At 39.7% G+C, this 24,973-nt stretch overlaps 1 protein-coding gene across 2 annotated transcripts in view; it reads right to left on the bottom strand.

The window, feature by feature from the left end:
• Positions 1-24,973, bottom strand: part of kdm7ab (lysine (K)-specific demethylase 7Ab) — a 35,325-nt gene that overhangs the window by 7,820 nt on the left and 2,532 nt on the right. Inside the window, exons 1-14 of one of the 2 annotated variants that reach the window (XM_073868664.1) lie at positions 23,783-24,462; positions 16,062-16,147; positions 14,821-14,938; positions 14,562-14,722; positions 9,573-9,714; positions 9,274-9,460; positions 8,988-9,150; positions 6,153-6,240; positions 5,930-6,036; positions 2,592-2,683; positions 1,636-1,722; positions 800-1,048; positions 597-700; positions 306-478 (exon numbers count right to left, since the gene is read on the bottom strand). In XM_073868664.1, coding sequence (XP_073724765.1) covers positions 306-478; positions 597-700; positions 800-1,048; positions 1,636-1,722; positions 2,592-2,683; positions 5,930-6,036; positions 6,153-6,240; positions 8,988-9,150; positions 9,274-9,460; positions 9,573-9,714; positions 14,562-14,722; positions 14,821-14,938; position 16,062 — 1,672 coding nt within the window. In that variant the 5' untranslated portion in view covers positions 16,063-16,147; positions 23,783-24,462. Of the gene's footprint in view, positions 1-305; positions 479-596; positions 701-799; positions 1,049-1,635; positions 1,723-2,591; positions 2,684-5,929; positions 6,037-6,152; positions 6,241-8,987; positions 9,151-9,273; positions 9,461-9,572; positions 9,715-14,561; positions 14,723-14,820; positions 14,939-16,061; positions 16,148-23,782; positions 24,463-24,973 lie in introns of those variants that run through there. The other variant, XM_073868663.1, reaches the window with a different exon arrangement.

Raw genomic sequence — 24,973 nt, 5'->3', positions numbered from 1 at the left:
GATAAAAGAGAAGATCGCATTTGCCAGATACTCGCATAATCTTATGCGTAATCAGAGTTTACTGTTAAGGGAGTGTCTTGTGTGTATTTTGTGAATGTGAGCGTCTCTTATCATAAACTGTTTTAACGCGTGCAGGCACTTATTTTGACAAAACACGTGATGCACATGGTTCACATGACGCAACAAACACATATTTTAAAAACGCAAGCAACACACATGACACTCCGAACACATATTTTGAATTAGCGCCCCTCGAATGAGCAGTCACGAGCCGCCACTGTTCAAATGTGAGACTATGTTGGTACCTGTGAAGGAGATAGGCTTGACGTCTCTGGATACATGACTGCGTTTATGGTCCTTTTCTTTTAATCGAAAATCCACCTCCTGTTGGTCCTCTTTTACTACCCTCTTTGCATCTCCGGATCTCTCCTCTTCCTTTATCCTTGGCTTCTTTTCTCTCACATACTGCTTGTCATCTCTGCAGTAGTAAAGAAATAGATCAGAAACTACAGTGAAATAAACCATTTCATGCTTATGAGGTTAAGTAACTGAAATGTAATTTTTTGGTGAACTTATTCTTAAAAAAATGTGTTTACTTGATAATACGCCCATTGCACAGCACCAGACGCAAATCATTGACCAAACTCCGCTCCGCCATTGCAGCTGAGGCAGTGGAAACCATGTTGAACTTGGCATTGACCTTCGGGTTAAAGGAGGTATCATGAAATAATAACAGGACGTCATAATAGCGATTCACTAGCATCAACCAATGACATTGTAGTGGGTGTGTCTCATTTACCTCTTCATAAGGACTCATCTCCAGTTGCTTTAAGACTTCTTGAGTGTGCTGCTCGAAGATGTCGAGGTAGGAGGGAACTCTGGGGTGATGAGAGTGATGAAGATGATGATTGTTTTGGTGGTGGTCACGAAGGCGTCTGGCGTTCTTGCGTGCTTGAGACCCTCTCTCGTGCGATGACCTCGTGGATGGGCAAACCGAGCTTTCCAGAGATTTCATTAGCTTGTTCCCGCAGTTCCCGTTCTGATACTCCTTGAGTTTTAAATGAAAATTTTGCAATATTAACTTTTTATGAAAGTTTCTTTGGATAAAAGCGTATATCTGATGTATAAATGCAATCTAATAGAAATGTAAAAATATCAAAGATTTAAAGAAGTTTTTCAATATTTTACTATGTTCTTACCTCAACTTAGACTAATTAATACATCCCTATCATTTTTCAATGCGTGCACTTCATCATTGTACAGCGCGTCATGAATGTGTTAGCATTTAGCCTAGCCCCATTCATTCCTAGGATCCATACAGGGATGAATTTAAAAGCCACCAAACACTTCCATGTTTTCCCTTTTTGAAGAGGCCGGAGTGCTGCAAACTAAGTGCTCTTCCGCCTGTTTGGATCCTAAGGAATAAATGGGGCTAGGCTAAATGCTAACACATTCACAATGCGCTGCACAAAGAGTAAGTGTACGCATTGAATAAAGATAGGTAAGTATTAATTTATTTAAGTGGAGGTAAGAACATAATAAAATATTTAAAAAAACGTTTCCTTTAAATGTCCATATTTGACTAATCCAGTCTATGTTAGTATGGTTCAGCGTGTGTTTAGCAGCCAGTCTTACCTCAATGTAGTGGATTTCCTTGGTGAGCATTTTAATGAGATGGTTGGGTCTGATATGGTCAGGGACTTCGCTGGCCGGTTCTGTGACCTGGGGGAAGATGAGCACACATGGCAAACAATAAGGGATTTGTGTCACACCGCAAACCTCAGGTTCCCAGCCAGAAGCAGTGACACCAGATATCAACCCCCTTGAGATGCCCCCTGTCCTTATTACTCCACCAGGGGATCACAATGTACAATGATGTTTAAACTAAAGTTTAAATATAGGAAAGTCAAAGTTTATTTGGAGATTAAGACAAAACTGTTGTGACAAATGCCAAACAAGGGACCTGGCAGATGTCGGACTTGGCAAATCTATCCCTTAAACATCAAATGCAAAGCAAAATATATTTTTAAAGGGACAATTCACCTTAAAATGAAAATTCTGTCATTATTTTCTCATCCTCATGTTGTTCTAAACCTGTATAAATGTTTTTTTTTATGATGAACACAAAAGAAGACACTCCGAGAAATGATGGCAAACACAAAGCAGATAGTGATCATTGACTTCCATAGTAGGAAAAAAATATTTTGGAAGTATTGTGATAAATGATGAAAAAAATATTTTGATAAATGATGGTAAGCACACAGTTGATGGTACCAATTAAATTCCATCATATTTTTATTCCTATTATGGAAGTCAATGCTCACTATCTGCTGTGTGTTTACCATCATTTCTCAAAATATCTTCTTTTGTGTTCATCAGAAAAAAGAAATTCATACAGTAAATTATGACAGAATTTTTATTTTAATATTGTTTTGTCTTAAGATGTACACCTGTAGGGTTTTGTAAGCTATGTTTTTAAAAACTTCTTAAAGTGTCCCAAACAAACCCCCATGATCAACAGTAATACCAACTTCCCAATCAACACTAATAATAAGCATTGGTCTGGTGTGATGGGACACAGTATCTTTCACCTCTCTCTTTAGCCAGTTCCTTAGTGCGCTGATCAAAGCTTTCACTCCCTTGATCAGATAGTCTGGAGGCAGGCAGTTATCTTCTCGAGATTCTGATAACAGACAATAAACAGCAGATTATAAAGATATAAGGGAACAGAATGTGTGGATCTCAGGGGTTGTTTACACCTGGTATTAAAGGGATAGTACACCCAAAATGACAATTCTGTCATTATTTCCTCGCCCTCGTGTTGTTTTAAACCTGTATGAATTTCTCTTTATTCTGCTGAACACAAAGGGGATTTTCAATGTTTGTAACCAAACTATTTGGAGCACCATTAACTTCCATAGTATCTTTTTGTCCTACTATGGAATTCAATGGTGCTCCTGTCCTCGAATACTAATATCGTCATTTGTGTTCAGCTAAACAAAGAAATGTATACAGTTTAGTAACAACATGAGGGTACAGTGACTAAATAATGACATTATTTAGGTGAACTATCCTTTAAAAGACGTGTTTGGGTCAATCGGATCACAAGTGGACGATGCTAAATACAGGTGTAAACAGGTTGTAAAACGTTTTGAACTCGTCCACTTTCGACCACAAACGTAGTCGGAAAGGCATTTGATCATATTGCTTTTGTGGTGTGGATGTTCATGTGTTTGAGCAGACACAAAAGGCTGCCTACTTACATATTGTGCGTGATGTACCAAAGACACTGGGTCTCATTCACTAAGCATGTGTATGCACAAATTTGTTCATGAAATATGCGTCTGGACGTTTTAATAAAAAAATCATGAATTAACAAAAACTTTCAAACTAAAATTTCTTCTAAATATTTGCCAAAACATAAGATCAACTTAGACAACACGTGTGCAATAATTATGAACAAGGAAAAAGAACCCTATAATATATATTTATATATGTGTTATATATTTTTTCCTTGTTTATGATTATTGCAAACACGTGGTCGTTACGTTTTTGCATACATTTAAAAGAAATTTTTAGTGTGAAAGTTTTTGTTAAATCATAATTTGTTAGTTCAAAGTAACATCCATACACACATTTTACGAACAAATTTGTGCATATGCATGCTTAGTGAATGAGACCCAATGTTTCTCCATCGGTCCTGACTTCTAGCATTTTTGTTGAAAGGTCCCATTTTTTCTGTGTTTTTGAAGCTATGATTGTGTTTATGGTACGCAATAAAACATGTGTTCGTGTTTTGTGTGTAAAAAAACGCTGTATTTTTCACACAATTTGCTTTTCTCTATAGCGCTGTTTTCACTGTCCTAAAAACAGGCTGATGTCTTCCTTGTTCTATGAAGTCCCTCCTTCAGAAATACGTAACGAGTTCTGATTGTGTAGTTTGTTTAGTATGTTGTGATTCGCAGAGATGGGGACTCGAGTTTGAGACTCGGACTCGAGTTTGAGACTCGGACTCGAGTGCGACTTAAGTCGCACACACAGTGACTTCAGACTCGACATGAGACTCGACCCTCAAAGACTTCAGACTCGACTCGGACTCAAGCCGCGCCACTCGTGAACAATGTTTATTTTTAGGAAACGTCTGATGAGCTCGCTGTCATAGCTCCCTCCGTTACCTACAACCTGCCCACGACGTAACACGTGACATATCTGCTCCGCGCGCGCAGCCGCGAACATACATGTCGACTGTACCTGCAGGCAGCCGCTGCTGTGGCATTCATCTGAAGCTTTGGGTAGTACTGTGACGGATCCGCGTGTCATACTGTGTCATACTGTGTCATACTGTGTCATACTGTGTCATACTGTAGTGTAGTCCATTAACATACATTTGCTGAATAGAGCAATGAAAAACAACGTAACGTTTTTATGTGAAGCGTTTATGCTGCATTTTCTTCCTGAAACTCTGTTTGGACAACCTGATCTCACAAATTTCCGTTGCATAATCACGGAATTTTGTGCTAATTTTTCCATGGCATTCTCACGGATCTCCGCATTTTTCCGTGGCCCTGCTACGGACTGTCTTTTTCCGTGGCATTGGTTACTCAACTGTTTTGTCCTATTTTCTTATCATTTTCGCTTCGGTTTAAGGTTAGATTTACATGAAATGACATCCCTACCCAAACCCAACTCTAACCCCAACACCAGGCGACAATTGTTTGAAGTTATAAAATATAAAAGAATAAATCAGAAAAAAATAGTATAAACCAATAGTTCAAGTGACATACTAACGCAAACACCAAATCTAACCCTAAACCGAAGCAAAAATGGTTTGAAAACAGGAAAAAGCAGTTGAGTAACCAATCCATGAGAATGCCACTGAAAAAGACAATCCGTAGCAGGGCCACGGAAAAATGATTCGTGAGAATGCCACGGAAAAATGAGCACAAAATTCCGTGACTATGCCACGGAACTTTGTGAGATCATGTTGGTTTGGAATTCGCCCTCTGCCTGTGTTTGAGCACGCGTTTAAGTGCCCTCAGTAGTGTACATACAGAGAGAAGTGTTTCAAAAGTTAAGCCAACATAAAATCTTTCTTTTCTTGACAAGGCACATACACGCAAAACGATCTCACAGTATTCTTTTTCTAATAAATTTTTTTTTGTTTATGTCTAAGAAACCATTCAGAAACCAGTCTGGGTAACCAACCGTAAAGTAGAGGGCTGTAGTCCAAACCAGCCGTTCGCTGTAGGCTTTGAAAGGAAAATTCTGTCAACAGGCTTCCCACACCTTGGTTAACTTCAAATTCAAGGACCTTTCAAGGACTTTCCAGGTCCAATACCCTCAAATTCAAAGACTAAATGTGGGGCACATTTCAAGTGAGAGCAAGGTTAGATCGTGTTACCTTTTAAAATACATTGTTACAGTTCCCTTTCGAGGGAACTCACGCTGCATCACTGCGGTGACACTTTGGGGACGCCTCCAGGGGGAGGTGCGTCTGAATGTCTATATCAAATTTAACCAATGGTAAAGCTTAACGACAAAGACGAGATGCGGGAGCCAGGAAGTATATCGCTATCTGAAATATTGCCAAATACGGCGTTACAGGGATGCAGGAAGTATGGCAAGAGAGACGCAGTGTCTTGTTCCCTTCCCAGGGAACAACAGTTACTTGTGCAAGACTAACAACACAAGCAGCGATACTCTCATATAATATTAGTATGCGTCAATTTAAACCTACATTTTCTCGTGCTTGCGTTTTAATGACTCGCCCATAGACCATCCACCCACAGTAATCAGGACAAAAGCTGTCAAAAGTGGACAAAAAAACACCGGTGTGAACGGACATGTGTATTTCTCATCCACTTGTGATCCGATTGGCCGAAACACATCTTAATACCAGTTGTAAAAAGAATGATTTAACATGAAGTACCTTTCAGAGTCTCCAGTAGATTCTTGGCCACATACCAGCAAATAGCCTCAAAGTAAGGAAACTTGAAGAGATCTGGAGTCTTCAAACGCCGCTCCATCTCATAACACCTAATGTTAAAAAAGAAACAACAGTTTTCTTGCTGTCTTGAGTTCTCGGCTTGCTATATAGTGAACCTCAAGTTCGCAAAATACACACTATAAACCTATTTATAAGACAAGCTTACCTGAGCTGCATGCCTATGTTGAGGTTGTGAAGGAAGTTCCCTCCGAATGCCATGCAGTCTTGAGAGGTGAGAACCGCATGGATCCATCCTGCAAAAGTGAAGGACTTGTCAACAGCTGACCACCAGATGCTGACACACATATGCACAAGCAAACATCTGGGATAAAATGACAGAGAGTCATTCATATTCTGGTGAATATATTTAACCCCATACTAAACATAAATGTATATATTTAGTCCTCCTTTTTTCAAAGCATGTACATTTTATCAGTGTTCCTGTAGCTCAGTTGGTTTAGCATTGCGTTAGTAGCGTAAAGGTCACAGGTTTGATTCCCAGGAAATATACTGATACAATGTACCTTGAATACACTGTGTATAATAAAAATTTTAAATCAGTCCATGCATGCATTCCCTTTAATTCAAACCCTTGACCTTGGTGTTGCTAGCAGCTTTAGGAAAATCTCATTCTAATGCCTTTAACATTAATACCATAAGGTTTCAAACATAAGGGATGTCAAATGTCCACGCTGGGTGGGCGTTTCACCTCAACGATTACATGCCTGATATCTGCTGAACTGCATCAAACCCTTTAACCACCAAAGTGTGCTCAAAGTCCACCAAACAATCTCAGCCTGCCAACCACTTCCATAACTTCCCATTTATGCTTACAGTATGCCATATGCCTAACAAGTGTGAAGAGGCATAAACATCAGACCGTAAGGAACTTTCGCACCATAGGGTTTGTGAAGTTTTTTTAGTCTCTCACAGCAGGGGAATGTGTTGAATCCCACGGTTTCAAACTGGTCTGCTAGTGCGATCAAGAGACCACCCCACCGTACTCTCTCTTCAGCTGTGAACCAGATCCTTTCAAGACCATGTATACTGCTCATTGTGATCAGATACGAGACATATTAGGATTTATTGTAGTAATTATCATACGTGATTAAAATAATAATGACAGGTTAGAATAAAACACTGAATGTTTGCAATGAAAAGCGTTCAGCTTTACTAATGGACCGCTGACTGCATAAGAGATCACTAAGATTCATGTGGCTTTCTGGGTGGCAGCGTGTGCTCGTTTCTGCCCCGTCTGAACCCGAAACGTAGAACACAAATCAGCCCTGGTCTTCCTGTCGAGCCACCATTAAAGGCAGCTGCTCACCAGTAAGTGGCAAACCAGTTTCTTCATTTCTCAATGGTCCTTCTGGTTTAAAATGAACACCTTTTACGTTGAAGTACATGTTGCTTGTTATCTTGTGCATGATTTATAAGTGCACGACTGCTTGTTATTTAAAAATAATAAAATAAAATAAATGCTGCTCAGCAATAGTTCACTAAAATTTGTAATGAGTTACATCAATAAACATTTTAGGAGTTCAGATGCAAAACCCTTTAAGAGTGTCTGACATGTCTTGTAAATGAGCGTTTTTATCATATGTTTCATAGCCTCTTATGTTTAGGTTCAGTTATTTCATTTTAATGGCAATGAAAATTTTAAAAGTCAGTAATTGAAATGCCTTATTTTCACAAATGTCACTTTAGTCCTTTTGTTGGTATTTAACAAATTTGACAGTTTTTCACTGAAAACCCTTTATAGGATTAGTCCATTTTCTTCAAAAATCCAGATAATTTACTCACCAACATGTCATCCAAAATGTTGATGTCTTTCTTTGTTCAGTCGAGAAGAAATTATGTTTTTTTAGGAAAACATTTCAGGATTTTTCTCATTTTAATGGACTTGAATGGACCCCAACACTTAACAGTTTTAATCCAGTCCTTTAAGCGCATGAAAGCTTTTTGCAAAAACCTCCACTTTTTTGGACAAGACAAGAATGTAAACAGTTGAAAAATCACTAAAGATTCAACTAGAAACATTGCAAATGATGAAAGTCAGAAGGTAAAATGAAGCACACATTAGGGAGCGCTTTGATCCATGTGACTGCTTCATTCGGGTTGTATTCCGGTCCAAAGTACTTACAAGGGACACAAGTTTGAATGTGATATAATGTCATTTTGTGTGCCGTCGTTTATCCAATTCATCTTCCGTGCACTTAGAGGACATTGCTGAAAAATCGTTGTGGCATTTAGCAACATTTGTGGTGTTTATTCTGCCAACAAAGTTGTGTTTCTGAATGGCCTGAGGCCGGGACACTCCACCTTTTTTGAAAATAGGCTTATTTCCCAGCTCCCCTAGAGTTAAAAATTAGATTTTGTTTACCGTTTTGAAATCCATTCAGCCGATTTAGGCCGGGTGTGGCGGTACCACTTTTAGCATAGCTTAGCATAATCCATTGAATCTGATTAGACCATTAGCATCGCGCTCAAAAATGGCTAAAGGGTTTCGATATTTTTCATATTTAAAACTTGACTCTTCTGTAGTTACATCGTGTACTAAGATCGAAGGAAAATTAAAAGTTGCCATTTTCTAGGCAGATATGGCTAGGAACTATACTCACATTCTGGTGTAATAATCAAGGACAAGGACGAATTTCGGGCATTGCGAATATGAGAGCGCGATGCTAATGGTCTAATCAGATTCAATGGATTATGCTAAGCTATGCTAAAAGTGGTACCGCTAAACCAGGAGATCGGCTGAATGGATTCCAAAACGGTAAAAATAAAATGTTTAACTCGAGGGAAGCTGGAAAATTAACCTATTTTTTAAAAAAGTGGAGTGTCCACCTAAGTGAATTAAAGCGAAAGTATTTGATGAATCTATAATCCGTCCCGAGAGCATTCAGACAATATCATTATCTAATTTTTGACCCAAGTGGCGTTTAGTGGCTTTTGCATCTGAGCTCCTCATTTATTTTCAAAGACACAAAAAACTATTAACCTGTAGGTATCAGAAGCGTCGTTCCCTGTCGCACAACACACTTGTAACACTTGTCCACTTTGTCTCCGAAGAAGACTTCGCTCTGGTTGGGGGACGAGCTCCACTCCTCATATAGTGCAAGGTTGGTCTGGGACGGTTTTATTAGGTAAAAAATCTTCTCCCCCTGTTCGTTAGAAACAAAGATACACTAATTAATATGTGATGACGCTTATACATTATTTTTGCTAAATTATTGATGATGAGCAACATAAACTGTGGTAGGCTCTTGTGATTGACGTTATCTTACCCACAAGACGTGATACCATACAGACGTGCCCCCGAAATCAATATGGAAGTCAGTATAGCTGTCTTTCACGCCCATCAAGCAGTACTTCTGCACGAAGGGCTTGGGAAAGTAAGAGTCATCTGGCCAGTAGTTCTCCACCCAAGACATCTTCGTGGCGATATCTGGCACCACCACCAGCTCGGACATCCTGACGCAAGAAAAAGCGAGTTTGTAAGTTGTACGCTTCTTCCTTTCACAAAGGACTCCTTTGTGTTTCCTCTTGAAGTACTTGCTAGTAAATGCTTTCAAACAATACTCACTTGGTGTCTGAAAACTCCAGGCTGATGACGTTTAGCACTTTCGGCCGCTGAGGGCTGTAGTAATACTTGACAAACGTCTTCAGTTTAATCTTGCTATCCGCTTGCCTGGCCACATCGATGACGTCAATCACTTTGTCGCCTCCTATAAACAAAGGGAACGATTTGAGCAATGTGCACGTCGAAGAAACACATCAATTATTAGAATACATCACCATTACGACCGACGAAACTCTACAGGGATAAACTGCAAGTGTCAACATCATTAAACAACCATAAAGCATGTTGACATCTTTATTGAAGTAAATCAGCCACATGAATATTTCAACATGAGCACAAGCAGTGCCCTGGTGAAACTGCTAAAAGTGGGGTGATGGTTGGCAACGGGGCATTAAAGGTGCAGTGTGTAATTTTTAGAAGGATCTCTTGACAGAAATGCAAAATAATATACAAAACTATATTATCAGGGCTGTACAAAGACCTTTCATTATGAACCGTTATGTGTTTATTACCTTAGAACAAGACCTTTTTATCTACATACAAAGAGGGTCCCCTTACATGGAAGGCGCCATTTTGTGCCGCCATTTTTCTAAAGAAGCCCTTAACGGACAATTTTTTTTACTAAGTTGTCTACGACGATAACATGTTTTTCCGGTGACAGCTACCGTAGCTTCTCGATGTGTTTCAAAAGCGAGGGGTGAGCAGTGGACTACGCCGTTGGTTGCAATTCGCAACCTCACCACTAGATGCCGCTAAAATTTACACACTGCACCTTTAAACTTACAAATTTTAAAGGGATAGTTCACAGAACAATAGAAATTTTGTAAATATGTACTCGGGTACCTCAAGTTTTTTTTGTTCAGGTAGACATTTTAAGGATGTGTGTGTAACCAAGCAGATTTGGGGCAAAAAAAGCACTATGGAAGTGAATGGTGTCGCAAATCTGAATTTTTCCCATTTTCTATCCAAACAGCATTGTATGCTTTACACATCTAACAATCCCAGAATGCACTGTGACAAAGGCAAGCAACATTTTGATGCAAGTACTTATGGGCAACTTACTATAACTTAAAAAAGGCTGTAAATAAAGTAATCATCATGAACATTACGTATATTAAACAGACAATCAGTAGTCCTAAAACAAGTAAAAAACAATCTTTGCCTTCTCACTGCTGGTGCCGCAGTGAAAGATCTGCTTTATTTGATCTTCTCAACAATAAATTGGCACATGGTCATGATTTGAGTGTAAATTCACTGGCTTTAAAAAGACAACTGGCAGGCGACAAATGAAACTCTTCACAAAGCTGCTGGGAAAACCTCAAACACAGAAAAGACAGCTGGTTCTTGTGTACACAAACAGCACCCTAGTGTACCAAGCTAGAGAGATGCTCATCCCGCAAAGACGACCATAAAGAGGCTTTTATTGCTATTATGGGACCAGAAACATTATCATGACTTGCAGCACTGCCAATAAACATGCCTATTGCATTTATGGACCCTTCAAATCCAAACTTGAGAATACGGCAAAACATGGTTTTGATTTTGGAGTTATTTTTGACTCCAGGTGCCAAAGCAATAAGACTATTGTTTTTATGCATAAACCATATTTTGTCACCAATTAATCCTTTTATTCAAAAACAACAAATAGTTTAACAGTCCTGGATGTCCTTTTATGATCTTGGTCGGCTGAGATTGTAAAAGCATGTTTCTGAAGCAACGTGGGACAAAAGCAGCTTTCACAAAGCAGGTGGAGGCTGTGCTTTATTATTGTAAGTGAATGGCAATGTGGAAAAACCACTGCGTTTCGATTTTGCTGGCTGGAAGGCCCCTGGTGTGCATTGCGGGCGAGCTGCCCATTGCAGTAAGTGAATTAGCCGGGCAGCTTGTCTGCAGTTAACAGTCAAAAATGCATTAAGGACGTAAAGATGCTTTTAATGCAGCCCACAGACGTAACGTCACTATCGTTTAGTTCACCATTCAATAGGCAATTCAACAAAAGTATGTTATTCACAGAAATGTAAAAGGCATTCCAATGATATACAAACTTTGTGAGTCTAGCTTTGTGTGCATGCCAAACCAAGACGTCCCCAGCGTCTTATCAGTGACAATAACGTTAACTATAAAGATAAGGTTTAAGAAAATCATCCTTATCATTCCTTTTTACGAGTACAAGAGGGTCCACGTACAGTGTGCATGATGCCATTTTAATAAGAAGAGTGTACGCGCTCCGTCTGATTTTTTAAACCCTGCGTATATTGTAAGCATAGGTCGTGCCTATAGGAAGAATCTAGTATCTAGCCCAGGAGATACACTGCATTTTGTCGTAATGCGCCGAACATCTGTGTACTGTACATCTACTAGTCAAATAAACGATACTTTGCAAGGCCGTGTGTTCGACAGACTATACTCCGGGCTTAAATTTAAGAGAATAGCAGACTTCAAAAAGAGTGTAACTGTGTAACTAATATTGTAATAATAAGAGATAGACCGATTAATCGGTTTTGACGATTAATCGGCACTGATGGTTAATTGGGAAACAAACGGCTAAAAAAACCAAGCCAATAGTTTTTTCTGAGTGCGTCCATTGCTTTATATCATTATAAAGTAATTAATTTGCTGAATAGATGCCGCATTAGCAGAGAAACAACAGCAGGAACCTAAGTTTGTCGTCAAGCCTGACAGGACGTTAATATTAGTTCTACCTCAAACAGTTCACAAAATACACACATATATATATCCATTACAAATGTTTAATGTCATAATTATAACCATCGATTTGCATTCGTTTATGTCCAGCTGGTAACATTTATCCATAATTTATCCTATTTTTATTAACTATTTATCCTATATGCAGCTGTCGGCTACGTTAACAACCAACAAATCAAAATCTGATTTCAGTTCTTTTTATCATCACTGTTATGTTCGTTTTTTATCCAGTATTAATTTAAAAAACTATCGGTTGATTAATCGTTTATCGGCAAGTAGGGACCAACTTAATTATCGGTATAATCCACTGTCGGTCGACCTCTAGTTACAGAAAACCGAAATCCCTTTAAAAGGCTGGCGTATTTACAGTAAAAATGTTAAACTACAGCAACTGAGCTTAAAAAAAATACATAGTCTGTTGGCGTTTCTTTATAGCGTTTTTGGTGTGAACGGGTCTTAACTCTATAGGCCTGAATATTAAATCAAATATTACGTGAATTGTTTTGCCAGATGTTTACAAACCAACTCTATTCAGCTTGCTAACGGTAGGGGGTATCGCACCTATCAGCTGTCTCTGCTGTAAATGTCACACTTAGCGTAAACAAACAAACAAAATATACGAATAAACAAAAATTCAAAAAGTTCTCACGATTTACAAGCAAGCAAACATTTTTATAATTTATAAGCACATGCACGTGTCAGTTAACAGCTTTTTGCAAAGCATTTGCAACATGCATCCTTTACGTTCGCAGAAGTAAAAGGGTCATGACGTTAATTATTTTGTGTCCGTATTTGTGGTTCAATTAAATGTAACAGGGTTAAAATTTCAAAATGAATTTGCAGATAACTTGCATACATTGTCTTTTTGAGAACCAAGTCTAAAATTTCTGGGTTTATTTCATTTTGAAAAAATATTTGGGGGATAATTGCAAAAATGTTAATGTGGTGTAACCGGTCTGTGTTAATTGGTGTAACTAATATTTTTTTTATGAAAATATACATTTATTCATAAAAAATGTGGAATAAAATATAATCATCTAGTTTAGTGTAATATGATTTTTTTTACATACATTTTTTGAAGATTATTAGAAAACAAAGCTGTTTTCAGCATATGTCAGGACAAATATTACAAAAACGCATTAAAATGTACATTTAGAAATAACTAATAAAATAATATTTAAAACTGATTTTTTTAATGATTATGCATGCCATCAAGGTGGTTAAATGATTTAATATTTCTCATACTTTGGCGCAATTGGCGGTTGCACCATTTGACATTTTCAGTTCCATTCAGTCTTAACTTTCATAAAACTGGTCCAAATGTAATTTTTTTATTGCATAAAATTGACATAAATACACTATGTGCATTGAAATAAACCTGATGCATGCTTTTAAAACAAGTTTTTTTTTAAAGATTTTAGATTTTCTCATCTTGCCAACCCTTTTATTAAACTATTCCGATTGTTGGAACATAAACGAAATGCATAAAAAATATTTAGCATAAATTGGAATTGATAAGGAATTGCACTTTATTTTTCTGTCGAAAAATTAAACGAGTAAATGAGGGTTATGACTAAAAACAGCTTTAAATGAAAAGTATGTTGGTAGTAATCGGTTAACCACAGTTACCAAAAAGTATGGCAGGGGCACAGCTTTTGTCACCTTTCTTTAGGTGCAACATAATCACACCTTTATTCCCAGTGGGCCGCAGGTCGAATCCCACAGAACCCACACGGAGCAGCTGATTGTTGTGTGCACTCCCGTACGTGAGAGGAGATGGCTGTAACCTAAACTTCCCAGACAATGCTCAGTGTGCAGGAGATGAGTGTGTAAGATAACAGTCGTGTAATTGGACACTATAAGGGCCAGACTTTCAATGAAATGAGTTCTGCGGGGCTGGTGTAAAGCACACTGCATTTATCTGCACTCTTATTTCATTACAGGTTGATTAAGGTTTGCTAAAAGGTTAGACCCGTTGAACTTGGTGGAGTCACCTTAGATTAACATCTGATCTTCGTAGTAGCTGCACTGTAATTCAAACCCATTACATGAAGTCGCTCTTAATGGTATTAATATTTAAACTCGCACGAGGGCTGATGCTCACGAAGGGGAGTACAGTGGCTAGTAGGTATTGGAAAGGTAAGGTATTGGTTTGAATTGCAAAGGGTAAAGGTACTTTTGTGCATTGCAGCTCCACGGAGGCTGATCCTCATTCAAATTGTTAAAGCATATATACACAGATCCCATGAGCACAGTTGCTTGTTCCACACCACACGCCATTCTTACCGACATAGCGCTCAACATCCTTGACAGAAAAATCCGGTGGAGGTAACCTGAGGCCAAGCCCTTCCATTTTGTGCACGGCGATGGGATAGCGAAAGCCGTGCCTCTCCAGATACCGCTGAGTGACCTGACTGCCCTGCATGGGTTGCAAGATCTCATCCCCACTGTAGTTTAAGCAGAAGTATAAAGATCGTCACAGGCCGCACAAATAATTACCGTGCCCTATCATTAGGGTTATGTTTTTACAGTTTGGTACACCTACCTGGGGAAGGTCCTGGTCTGTAACTGCCTGACAAATACAGATGTGCCGGCTTGCACCGGCTTACTGCCATCATCTGGCTCTGTGTAATCGTGTCTGTGCCAGTTGTTTCGCTTCTTCACTGTAAAGTCAGACAGAGAGAGAATTTAATACGTCTGGCATCAGAACAATACAAAACACAGTTACCCGACCACCACAACCACCTGTGAGCGACACAGATGTTAATGAATTCAACTGCTTGATGACCGTAGCAGTTTGACGGACTGTATACGCTATAAATCCACTTAAACTAGACATTCATTTGATTCCTGGAATTACATGGTTTAATTAGCACAAAATTCCTCACTGGGAAGTGGAAAACCAGCAAGTGCTGAAATGAAACAGATTTTACATGCATGCAATTGGCAGATGTTTTTTTTTTTAAAGAAACTAACTGTGGGTTCACACCAGCCGCGTTTGAGGCGTCAAATTTCGTCTAATTTGCTGCTTGATCATTTTGAGTTTACTTGCTTCATTTACGCGTGAAAGGCCACGCGTGAAATTATAGTCATTGAGACATTCATGTGGAAATTTGCGTCATGGGAGGGGCTTCTGCGACTCCGCTCGCTTCTTGTAATCACATCACTACTAGAGCAAGCTCCTGATTGGTTAACGCGGCGCAAGTTCAAATTTTTCAACTTGCGCAATTCCCGCGGCAACTCTCAATTTACGCCATTACTAGAATTCACGCCGCAAGTCTTCGCATTGACTTAACGGTGAAATCACTCGCGCTTGACGCCTCTACCGCGGCTGGTGTGAACGCAGCATTACAGAAAATTCGAGATCTAGTTTCTTTTTACAAGGTATTGGAAATCGAATCCATGATTTTGACGGTGTTAAGGCTGAAGTATGGTCCATTTTTTATGCGTATGCAAGGGTCCACATATAGTGTGCGTAATGCCATTTTCATCATCAAAGAAAAGTGTCCGCGTACTGTACGTCACCAGCATTTTTAAAACCCTGTGTACATTGTACAGGAAGGTCGCACATGCACGTATAGGAGAATGTATTATGTAGCCCAGGAGATGCATTTTGGCGCAATGCACATGCATCAAACGTTTATGTACAAATAAAATTTCAATAAACTTTACTTTACAATGCTGTGCATTCGAATTTGCACGTACATTCGCATACACGTAAAAAAACAGACTATATTCCGGGCTTTAGTGTGATGCTCTAACAGACATCGTAGAAGGGATACGTACTCAAGGAGGGTCCATGAAGGACGTCACAGTTGGGACAATGGTAAACATCAATGTCCACGGCATAGTGCTCTTCTACCTCAACACAGCTGTAAAACAAAACAAATTGTTAATGCTTCAGCATAGGTTGGTTTGGCTGCCTGCATGCTACTTAAATTAGCATTGAATAATTTCATTAATTTATAAATTTAAAAAAATACAATACAAACAGAATGGGTTTTATCATACTTGCACAAGGCCCCTACTAAAACAAAATTTTCCTACAACCTCTCACATCCAATGCAAGTCTTATCGCTCATGACCCCATTGCTCCAATTCATCATTTTACCATTTCAAGCCACACCCTGCGATTACCTTAAATGACATGTTATTTCACAGGAAGTCATGTGATTAATGAGCTACTGGCTTTGTGCAAGATTCATTAGTCAGTAAGTCAGTTAATGAGTCCCCCTTTCCGGTCTCTGTCGTGAATCCAACATGGACATGGAAGTGACTTCCATTGCAATTCATTGACTGGCTCCAAAAGATAGTCAATCCCATAGACCTCCCATCTTAAAATGCTCAACTTTTGGTTATCTTTGGGTCCAAAAATGTCCTTAAAAACCTATGGGTAATGTCACGGACACAACGGTTTTCTATATATATATAATGTTTTATATAGTCTATGGGCCATGCTTTGGCTCAGGTTGTGCAACATGACAACAGTAAAAGCAATTTTCATGGTTCAAGCATTACACTATTTACATTTATGCATTTGGTAGATGCTTTAATCAAAAAAAAAAGCACCTTGAATAGACAGCCTGTGTGTTCCCTGGGGTTCGAACCCATAACCTTTGCACTTATTATAATGATCAATAGGATTTTAAACCGTAAAAAATAGAATCAAACATTCACTTTTAAATCTGTTTTTGATGTGAAACAAAAGATTCAACAGATTTGCTTCCAGTGACCGAAGAATAACTCCAGACTGGGTCATCTATGGTCGATTAGGTTTAACCCCAGACAGGCCTGGCTAACCCATAGCTCCAGATGTGAGGTTACATTTGGTAGGGCTCCAGGGCAGGGGACAGGAGGTGAAGGGGGAGGAGAGCGTGTTTGTTTTGGAATAGACTGTGGGAAACACTGGGGTTTAAATGGCAGTGGTCCTGGTCCACATCAAAAGGGTTTCTATTAGCACCCCCACTGGGTTAAACTACATGGTACTATGAATGATATGTATGGTGCATGAATGGTTAATACATCTCGATTTAATCTGGTGGAAAATAACACAGAAAGTATGAAGTGCAACACGTGGACATCTCCAGGGAGCCAGAACAAACTGATCCAGCTACTAATCTGAACACCAGCCAAGAACTTTCCCTCTCACTCGCTCTGAGCTTTAACTGTGATGAGAAAACCCACAAAAAACATTCAGGAAGTGAGTCATGGACATGATTACATCACAACGCCCAAGTTCTTGACCTAACATGAGATGACAGTCACTTTCTTCTAAATCTGAGCGAAAGTCCTACGCTGCCTGAATATGATCGCTGCGTCACTAAAAACAGATCTGACTAAGGAGATTCTGAGCCATGATAACACACGCCAGGACATTCATCTGCTGCCAAGATGGGTTGAAATGAACAGCGTTGGTATGAAAAAAGAGTCTGAATGAGTACAAGATAAAAGAAAGCTTGTATTATGAGGGACTGCCGGACTGCTAACATTTTTAGCAGATAATAATTTTAAATAATTTTTAAATAATTTTTAGACACAAGTACTTTACATAACAACAACTGTACATGGTATTAAGCAAGTATCTGGCAACCGCGAGCGTCTCTTTTATCATAAACCCCTTAAAAGTGTCTGCAGCAGGCTCGTATTTTGACATCACGCGTGATGCACATAAATTCACATGACACGCCGAACACATATTTTGAAATTACGAACCACACACATGATGGACTATACATGTTATGATGAGCTTCCCATCGTGCGCCCTCGTAAAAGATTTCACCGGCCGCCACTGCATGGGGATGTGTTTTCCATTGTTATTTCATCCATGTGTCAAACAGATTATTTAAAGGGATAGTTCACCCAAAAATTTAAATTCTGTCATCATTCACTCACCCTCAAGTTGTTCAAAACCTTAATACATTTGTTTGTTCTGCTGAACACAAAGATAGATATTATGATGCACATTATATTAAGATATTACAATGTTTGTAACCACACAATTTTGGAGCATCATTGTCTTGAGTATTTTTCCTACAATGGAATTTAGTGGTGCTCCTGCTTCCTCCTTGATAACAAATTTCTTCCTTTTTGTTTAGCAGAATAAAGACAGAATTTTTATTTTGGGTTGGGTAAACTATTCCTAGTATCATAGTATTAATTTTTCCTACTATTGAAGTGAATGGTGCCCCAGATCTGTTTGGTTACAAGCATTTTTCAAAATATCTTAAATTGTGTTCACAAAACAAAGAAATGTATACAGGTTTGTAACAAATTGAGTAAATGATGGCAGAATTTTCATTTATGGGTAAATTATCCCTTTAACTCATTACTTGTCTCTATGGACCTTTTAATGCATTTAATTTTAATTTAATTTAAACTTCTCAAATGGCCATCTTCATTTCCAAACATTAATTGAGCTGGTATTAATTTACTGCGTTCTAAATGTAATAATAGAGTAGACATAACTAATAACATAAATATTAACAATAAACCCAAAACAGCATTTATTAGAAATGTCATTTGGAACACTTTCAATACAAAACTCATATTCCAATAACACCAAATAGTCAAGGTAAATAAAAAAACTTGGTCTGGAAAAGCAAACAAACAAAAAAAAGTGTCTTTTGTGCAAGGCAAGCTACAAAATCTGTGTCCACACTTTGCAAAACACACAAGCAAGCCAGCAGCCATACCTCATGCAATTATTTAAACCTCGCACTCTTCATTTTCAGCATGAAATATGATAACCGGATTAAGAAATCAAAAGCGCGAAGCTTGTTTTGTTTTAGCATCATAACACACATGCGATTTGAAATCTTACCAGGCTATTGCATGAAGTCATCATCATTGCCAAGGCTTACGTTGTTGCACTGGTATTGCATATTGTTTTGTAAAGGGGAGGGGGGCTCTCGCTCCCAACAAGAGGAATGTCACTACATCTGTCGAAATTTTCCTCTCTTGCGCTTGGAAAATAAGCCACAGGACTGACATCCTGCTTCCCAATTCGTGCACTACTAAATCTGCTGACATTCTACAGTGTGCAAACAGTGGACACTTTACACACAAGATGTAGTATGTATGTCCAGAAATGTATTTATATCACAACTGCATAGCTACAGAATCTATTTCATCAACAAGTATATAACCGAATTTAACACAGAAATTTGGATGATCTGTTGGCCAAATTGTGATTGGCAACAACAACACACAAACAAGCCTCTGGGCTCCGTTCCATCAATATCATAAATCTCTCAATGGGTTGTCTGTGTCTGGCAGGAAGAGTCTTTAAGACCTAAAAATATGTTGGGATTTGGCATCAAAAGACAAATACAGATACACAGCTTCTCTAAGGCTGAGGAGGGGCGATGTAGATGGTCTTATGCTGTTGAAAAATGCTTAGATGACAGCCTTTCCTTACTGCTTCCTTAAGAGTCGCGTTTATCTTGAACAAAGACAGTCATTAGTAGGCTACGTTGAAAGGTCGGCATGATGCCGAGATGGAACAAGTCTAGACAAACAATGGGAGGATGTGGCGAATTTCTCAACAGGACCTTTTTGGAGAAGTGCCTGTGGGCTGCCATTCGACAAGCATTACATTTCTAATGGTTCTTGTGATAATGACCACTTGTCTGATGAAGCGTAGGGTTTAGTGTTGTGTGGAGACCCTTCGGGCATTTAACTTTGGAAGTTTCTTGAACCCTGCTTTGAAATGAATGCATAAACCCAACATAACCAATGAGCTCTCCTGAAGGCCTAACCAATCCCTCACCTAGACTGAAAGCATATAAAACGGGTCTCCATGGTGATGGCAAGTTCACAGGCAGAATTCACAGAATGTAAGCCATAGATTTCATTATGCTCTCAGAATCACGCTTTCTACCATGATCTGAGCCTGAGGGCTCCTTGCTGAGTGCTGACCTAACCTTATGCATGAAAATACATTTCAAATGCATTTAATAAAATGAAGAATCATTGAATCATTCTTTACATGACATCCGCTCTAAACTCGTGGAAGGTAAGGTTGGTATTATTGTTAAAGTGCACTGCATTGTGGTATATGGTTTCCACGGAGTGCACTCTGTTGTATACTGCACATTTCAGCAAATGTGCAATACAAAAAGTAGGTCATAGATGTATTCAATGCATTCAGAAAATTCATTTACTTACTCTGCATTAGGTTACATAGCATAGTATGTGAATTTTGGTAGTAGGTTACATTTAAAAAAAAATGCTGGGTTCATTTCAAACCAACCTTAGGTCAAGAAAGGACAATTCTTGAGTTACATTGGATCAAATTAACTTAGAAAATGTTAATAGTTGACCCAACAATGGGTTAAAACAACCCAGCATTTCGAGTTGAAACCAAGCATAGTTTAAAGGAAGACAACGCCGTTTTTCAATATTTTACTATATTCTTACCTCAACTTAGACGAATTAATACATACTTATATTTTTTTCAATGCGTGCACTTAATCCCTATACAGCGCGCCGTGAATGTGCCAGCACCCAGCCCAGCCCCATTCATTCCTTAATATCCAAACAGGGATGAACCCAGAAGCCACCAAACACTTCCATGTTTTCCGCACTCAAAGACATGAGTTACATGAGTAAGTATGGCGGCACAAAACAAAACGCGGCGACTCTCTAAGCGGATAAAAATGAGAACTATATTGTAGGCGGAAGAGCACTTAGTTTGCAGCACTTCGACCTTGGGCGCAGTAATATGGATGGAAGTTTGAGCGAGTGTAGTCAGGAGTGATGATGTTACTGCGCACAGAGGTCGAAGTGCTGCAAAGTGCTCCTCCGCCATACAATACAATTCTCACATTTATCCGCTCAAAAAATATCACCACGTCTCACCTTGTGCCACCATACTTACTCATGTCTTTAAATACGGAAAAAGTGTTTGGTGGCTTCCAAATCCATCCCTGTCTGGATCACAAGGAATGAATGGGGCTAGGCCAAACGCCAACACATTCACGACGCGCCGCACAAAGATCAAGTGCACGCATTGAAAAAAGATAGGTATTGAAAAACGGTGGTGTTTTCCTTCAAATTATAACACAATCGTCTCTTTTTGACCGAGCATTTTGCCATTTCTGAATACAGCCAGAGAGAGAAAAGCCAAAAACTATAAAATAAAAAATAATAGCTTCAAAGGGAAAAAATGCACACAAAGGGTGATTATTCGGTTGACCATACAGTTAATAAGACATGACAGTACAGTACCAAAGTTCCAATAAAGTAGGGGGTAAGTTGCAGATTCAATGCTAATTTTTTTATGATATTCCATCTGCATTGGGAAAGAATGTGGACATTCTGAATCTCAATTTCCATCCCTATGATCAAGAGGCAAATATGTTTACACCAATGTATTAGGGCGGACTCACGCTATCCAAACCAAAAGCCTGGTTCGTTTGACAAGTTTGATCGCTCTGTACCGCCCACGGGCGCGGTTTGGTTAATCGCGCCCTGGCCGGCTTGCAGAGTCTACCCCAACACCTTTTTTTATCTAGTGTGACCTAGTAAAACAATTGCAATGACAATACCCAAAACTAGGTTAAGAGCCTTGCTGAAGGGCATAATGCTAGAATGAAAATAATTCAAAGGGTGACCAAGCAAGACTGTAAAAGCCACACCCTGTGTTAGCAAAGCAGATCCTTAACCATCAGACTTTGCTGAAACGACCACAGGGAACAGCGTCCGTTTTGATGTGTGGTTGCACTCGTTTGCTAAATTAAGACTGGCTGAGGGAAGTCGGGGAAACCATGTGCCAAAAAGCCAACAGACGGAAACAGCAGGAAATATAAAGCAAGAGTAAAAAAAATGATAAACTGAAGTCCCTCCACCCACCCAGTTTATGCCTCTGTAAAGAGCCAACCGCCTATCTGCCAGCCAAAGCACTGACAGTAATGAGAACAGGAAGCAACACTTAGTGAAGGAAACAAACATTGCTGTTTCAAACCCACAACTTGGCCAAGACCATCGCCCCAACTTCAGCAGTGAGCTTCCTCTTGACGCCATCGAGTTGCAAACTCTCACCTTTGTTTGAAGATGCAAAATATGTAGACTTGCATTTAAAACAGCACAAGGCCTAGACGCTTTAACCGCAAAGACCACCTGCGCATCGTGCATTGTTAAAACTGTCATATCAATGTGAAGAACAATCTGATCTGTTCTCTCTTATTTATCATCGAGTGAAATTACACTTTAGCGCTTTAAGGCTACATTCCCACGACTCGAACCACTTTCCCTTTCAAAACACTGTAACAGCCATTATTAGATTTGACAAATGTGACAGATAACCAGTGAGATCATCTCTGGTATATTCATAAAGTGGATAATGGTCTTGAAATCAATAGGTTGCCAACGTTAGGCTGTTAATCATAAGTTTGTGTGAAAAATGTATCTGACAAATCGCTTAAATCAAAATGGCCACTAAAAGAAAACTTATACAATAGAAATGTCTGGCCATATTATATTGCAATGCATTAAATCTTTACTGCTACAGCACAAATTGATCATTGTACATTTGGTTAATCCATGCAAGTCAACCGTTTACATTCACATTTACAGTATGCATTTGACAGGCGGTTTTATCTAAATGCATTACAAGCTATACATTTTATATCAGTATGTGTGTTCAAACCCATGACCTATTGTACTGCTTACTCAATGCATATAGTTTTCTTTAAACTACAATCTGTCACCGTCTACTCATCTTTCAAACAACCCCAAAGCTACGCTTCCCCAAACAACATAAATGCATAGGAATAGCTGTCTGTCAAAAACTATTTTTTGGATTTGAACTCAGGTGCCCAATCATAAACTACTGAAGTATAGTTGCGCACGGTCAAATGCACAGCCTTGCAAAGCATAGTTATATGTGTAAGCAGACGTTTGAAACATGCGCATTGTGACAAAATGCAACGCTTCTCCTGGGCTACACAGGCCCTGTCCCAAATGGCACACTCCTGACTTGTGGACATCCTAGGAGTCCAGACTTTGATGACATCATGTAGTGCAGACTTTGATGACATCATGTAGTCCAGACTTTAGGGACCCTTGATGCGAGTCCACGAGGGTGCACTGGAGTCGTATTTTGGGACAGACTCAAGCAATATGCCGGAAATAGAAAAAGAAGTTGTCCATCAGTGTGTACTCCTCCCTTCCGTCGTCTGATTGTTCTGATTGCTCTTTTGCAAGGACTTCAGGGTTGGTAAAGTGCGGAGTCTGCAGCAGTGCGGGCTTCGCTGAAGAACGCATCAAGAATGCAAAGGGGGTGCTGATGAGCACACTTCGGAGAGTAGAAATGACAGATGGAACACCCTACCGGGCTTGTAGATTAAGCGAGCACGCGCAATTTAAGGTCCACATAAGTCGAAAAGTCCACATAAGGTGCGCCATTTGGGACAGGGTGTTACTACATTCTTCTGTACCCGCATGTACGACCTATGCGTACAATGTGGTGTTTAAAAAATCTGGTGGCGTGTATAGTACACACGCACATTTCTGATGACGAAATTTGCGTCACTGCCACATGGTTTTCTCCAAATACGGTGGCCCGGTCTCAAATGGCACTCTCCGGACTTGTGGTCCTCCTCAGAGTCCACACTTTGATGACATCATGTAGTGCAGACTTTAGGGACCCTTGATGCGAGTGCACGTGGTTGCACCGGAGTCGAGCGTCAAGCTGGAAATTGGAAGAGAGAAGTTCCCTGTCAGTGTAAACTCCTCCCTTCAGTCTTCTGATTGCTCTTTCGCAAGGACTTCTGGGTTGGTAAAGTGCACGAAGCCTGCTGCAGTTTAGACTTCGCCAAAGACCGCATCAATGGGGCGCTGATGAGCAACACTTCGAAACGTAAAAATGACAGATGGGACACCCTACGGACTCATAGACTAAGTGAGCACGCGCAATTTAAGGCCACTAGAGCGAAAGTCCACATTAGGTGCGCCAATTGGGACAGGGTCTTACTGCATTTTTCTGTACGCGCATGCGCGACCCATGCGTACAATGTATGTGGGGTTTAACAAATCTGGTGGCACGTCTGTAGTACACACGCACTTTTCAGATGACGAAATTTGCGTCACTGCCAGATGGTTTTCTCCAAATACGATGGCCCTTTCCCAAATGGCACACTCCTGACTTGTGGACAAGTAGTGCAGACTTTAGGGACCCTTGATGCTAGTTCACGAGGGTGCACCGGAGTCGTATTTTAGGACAGACTCGAGCATCATGCTTGAAACAGGAAGAGAGAGGTTCCCAGTCAGTGTAAACTCCTCCCTTCAGTCGTCTGATTGCTCTTTCGCAAGGACTTCTGGGTTGGTAGTGCGCGAAGCCTGCTGCAGTGTTGGCTTCGCCAAAGACCGCATCAAGGGGGCACTGATGAGCACTCTTCGAAGCGTAAAAATGACAGATGGGACACCCTATGGACTCGTAGACTAAGCGAGCACACGCAATTTAAGGGCACAAGACCGAAAGTCCACATGAATTGCGCCATTTGTGACAGGGCCTTTATACGCAAAATGTCACATGACCAAACAGTTAAACTGGGTTGATTGCTTCCGGTTGCCGGCATGTGGTATCGTAGCTTGTTGTTGTTATTCGCAGTATTATTTTTTGTGCCCTGTTATTTTTTATTCTAATATCTGAATGTATGCGAGAAGAAAATGCCTGTGGAATGCTATAAAGTATATAA

The sequence above is a fragment of the Misgurnus anguillicaudatus genome, chromosome 6 (genome assembly GCF_027580225.2).
Source record: "Misgurnus anguillicaudatus chromosome 6, ASM2758022v2, whole genome shotgun sequence".
Lineage (NCBI taxonomy): Eukaryota > Metazoa > Chordata > Actinopteri > Cypriniformes > Cobitidae > Misgurnus > Misgurnus anguillicaudatus.
Note: the sequence above shows the minus strand (reverse complement) of the source record. Positions and strands in the feature narration are given on the sequence as shown.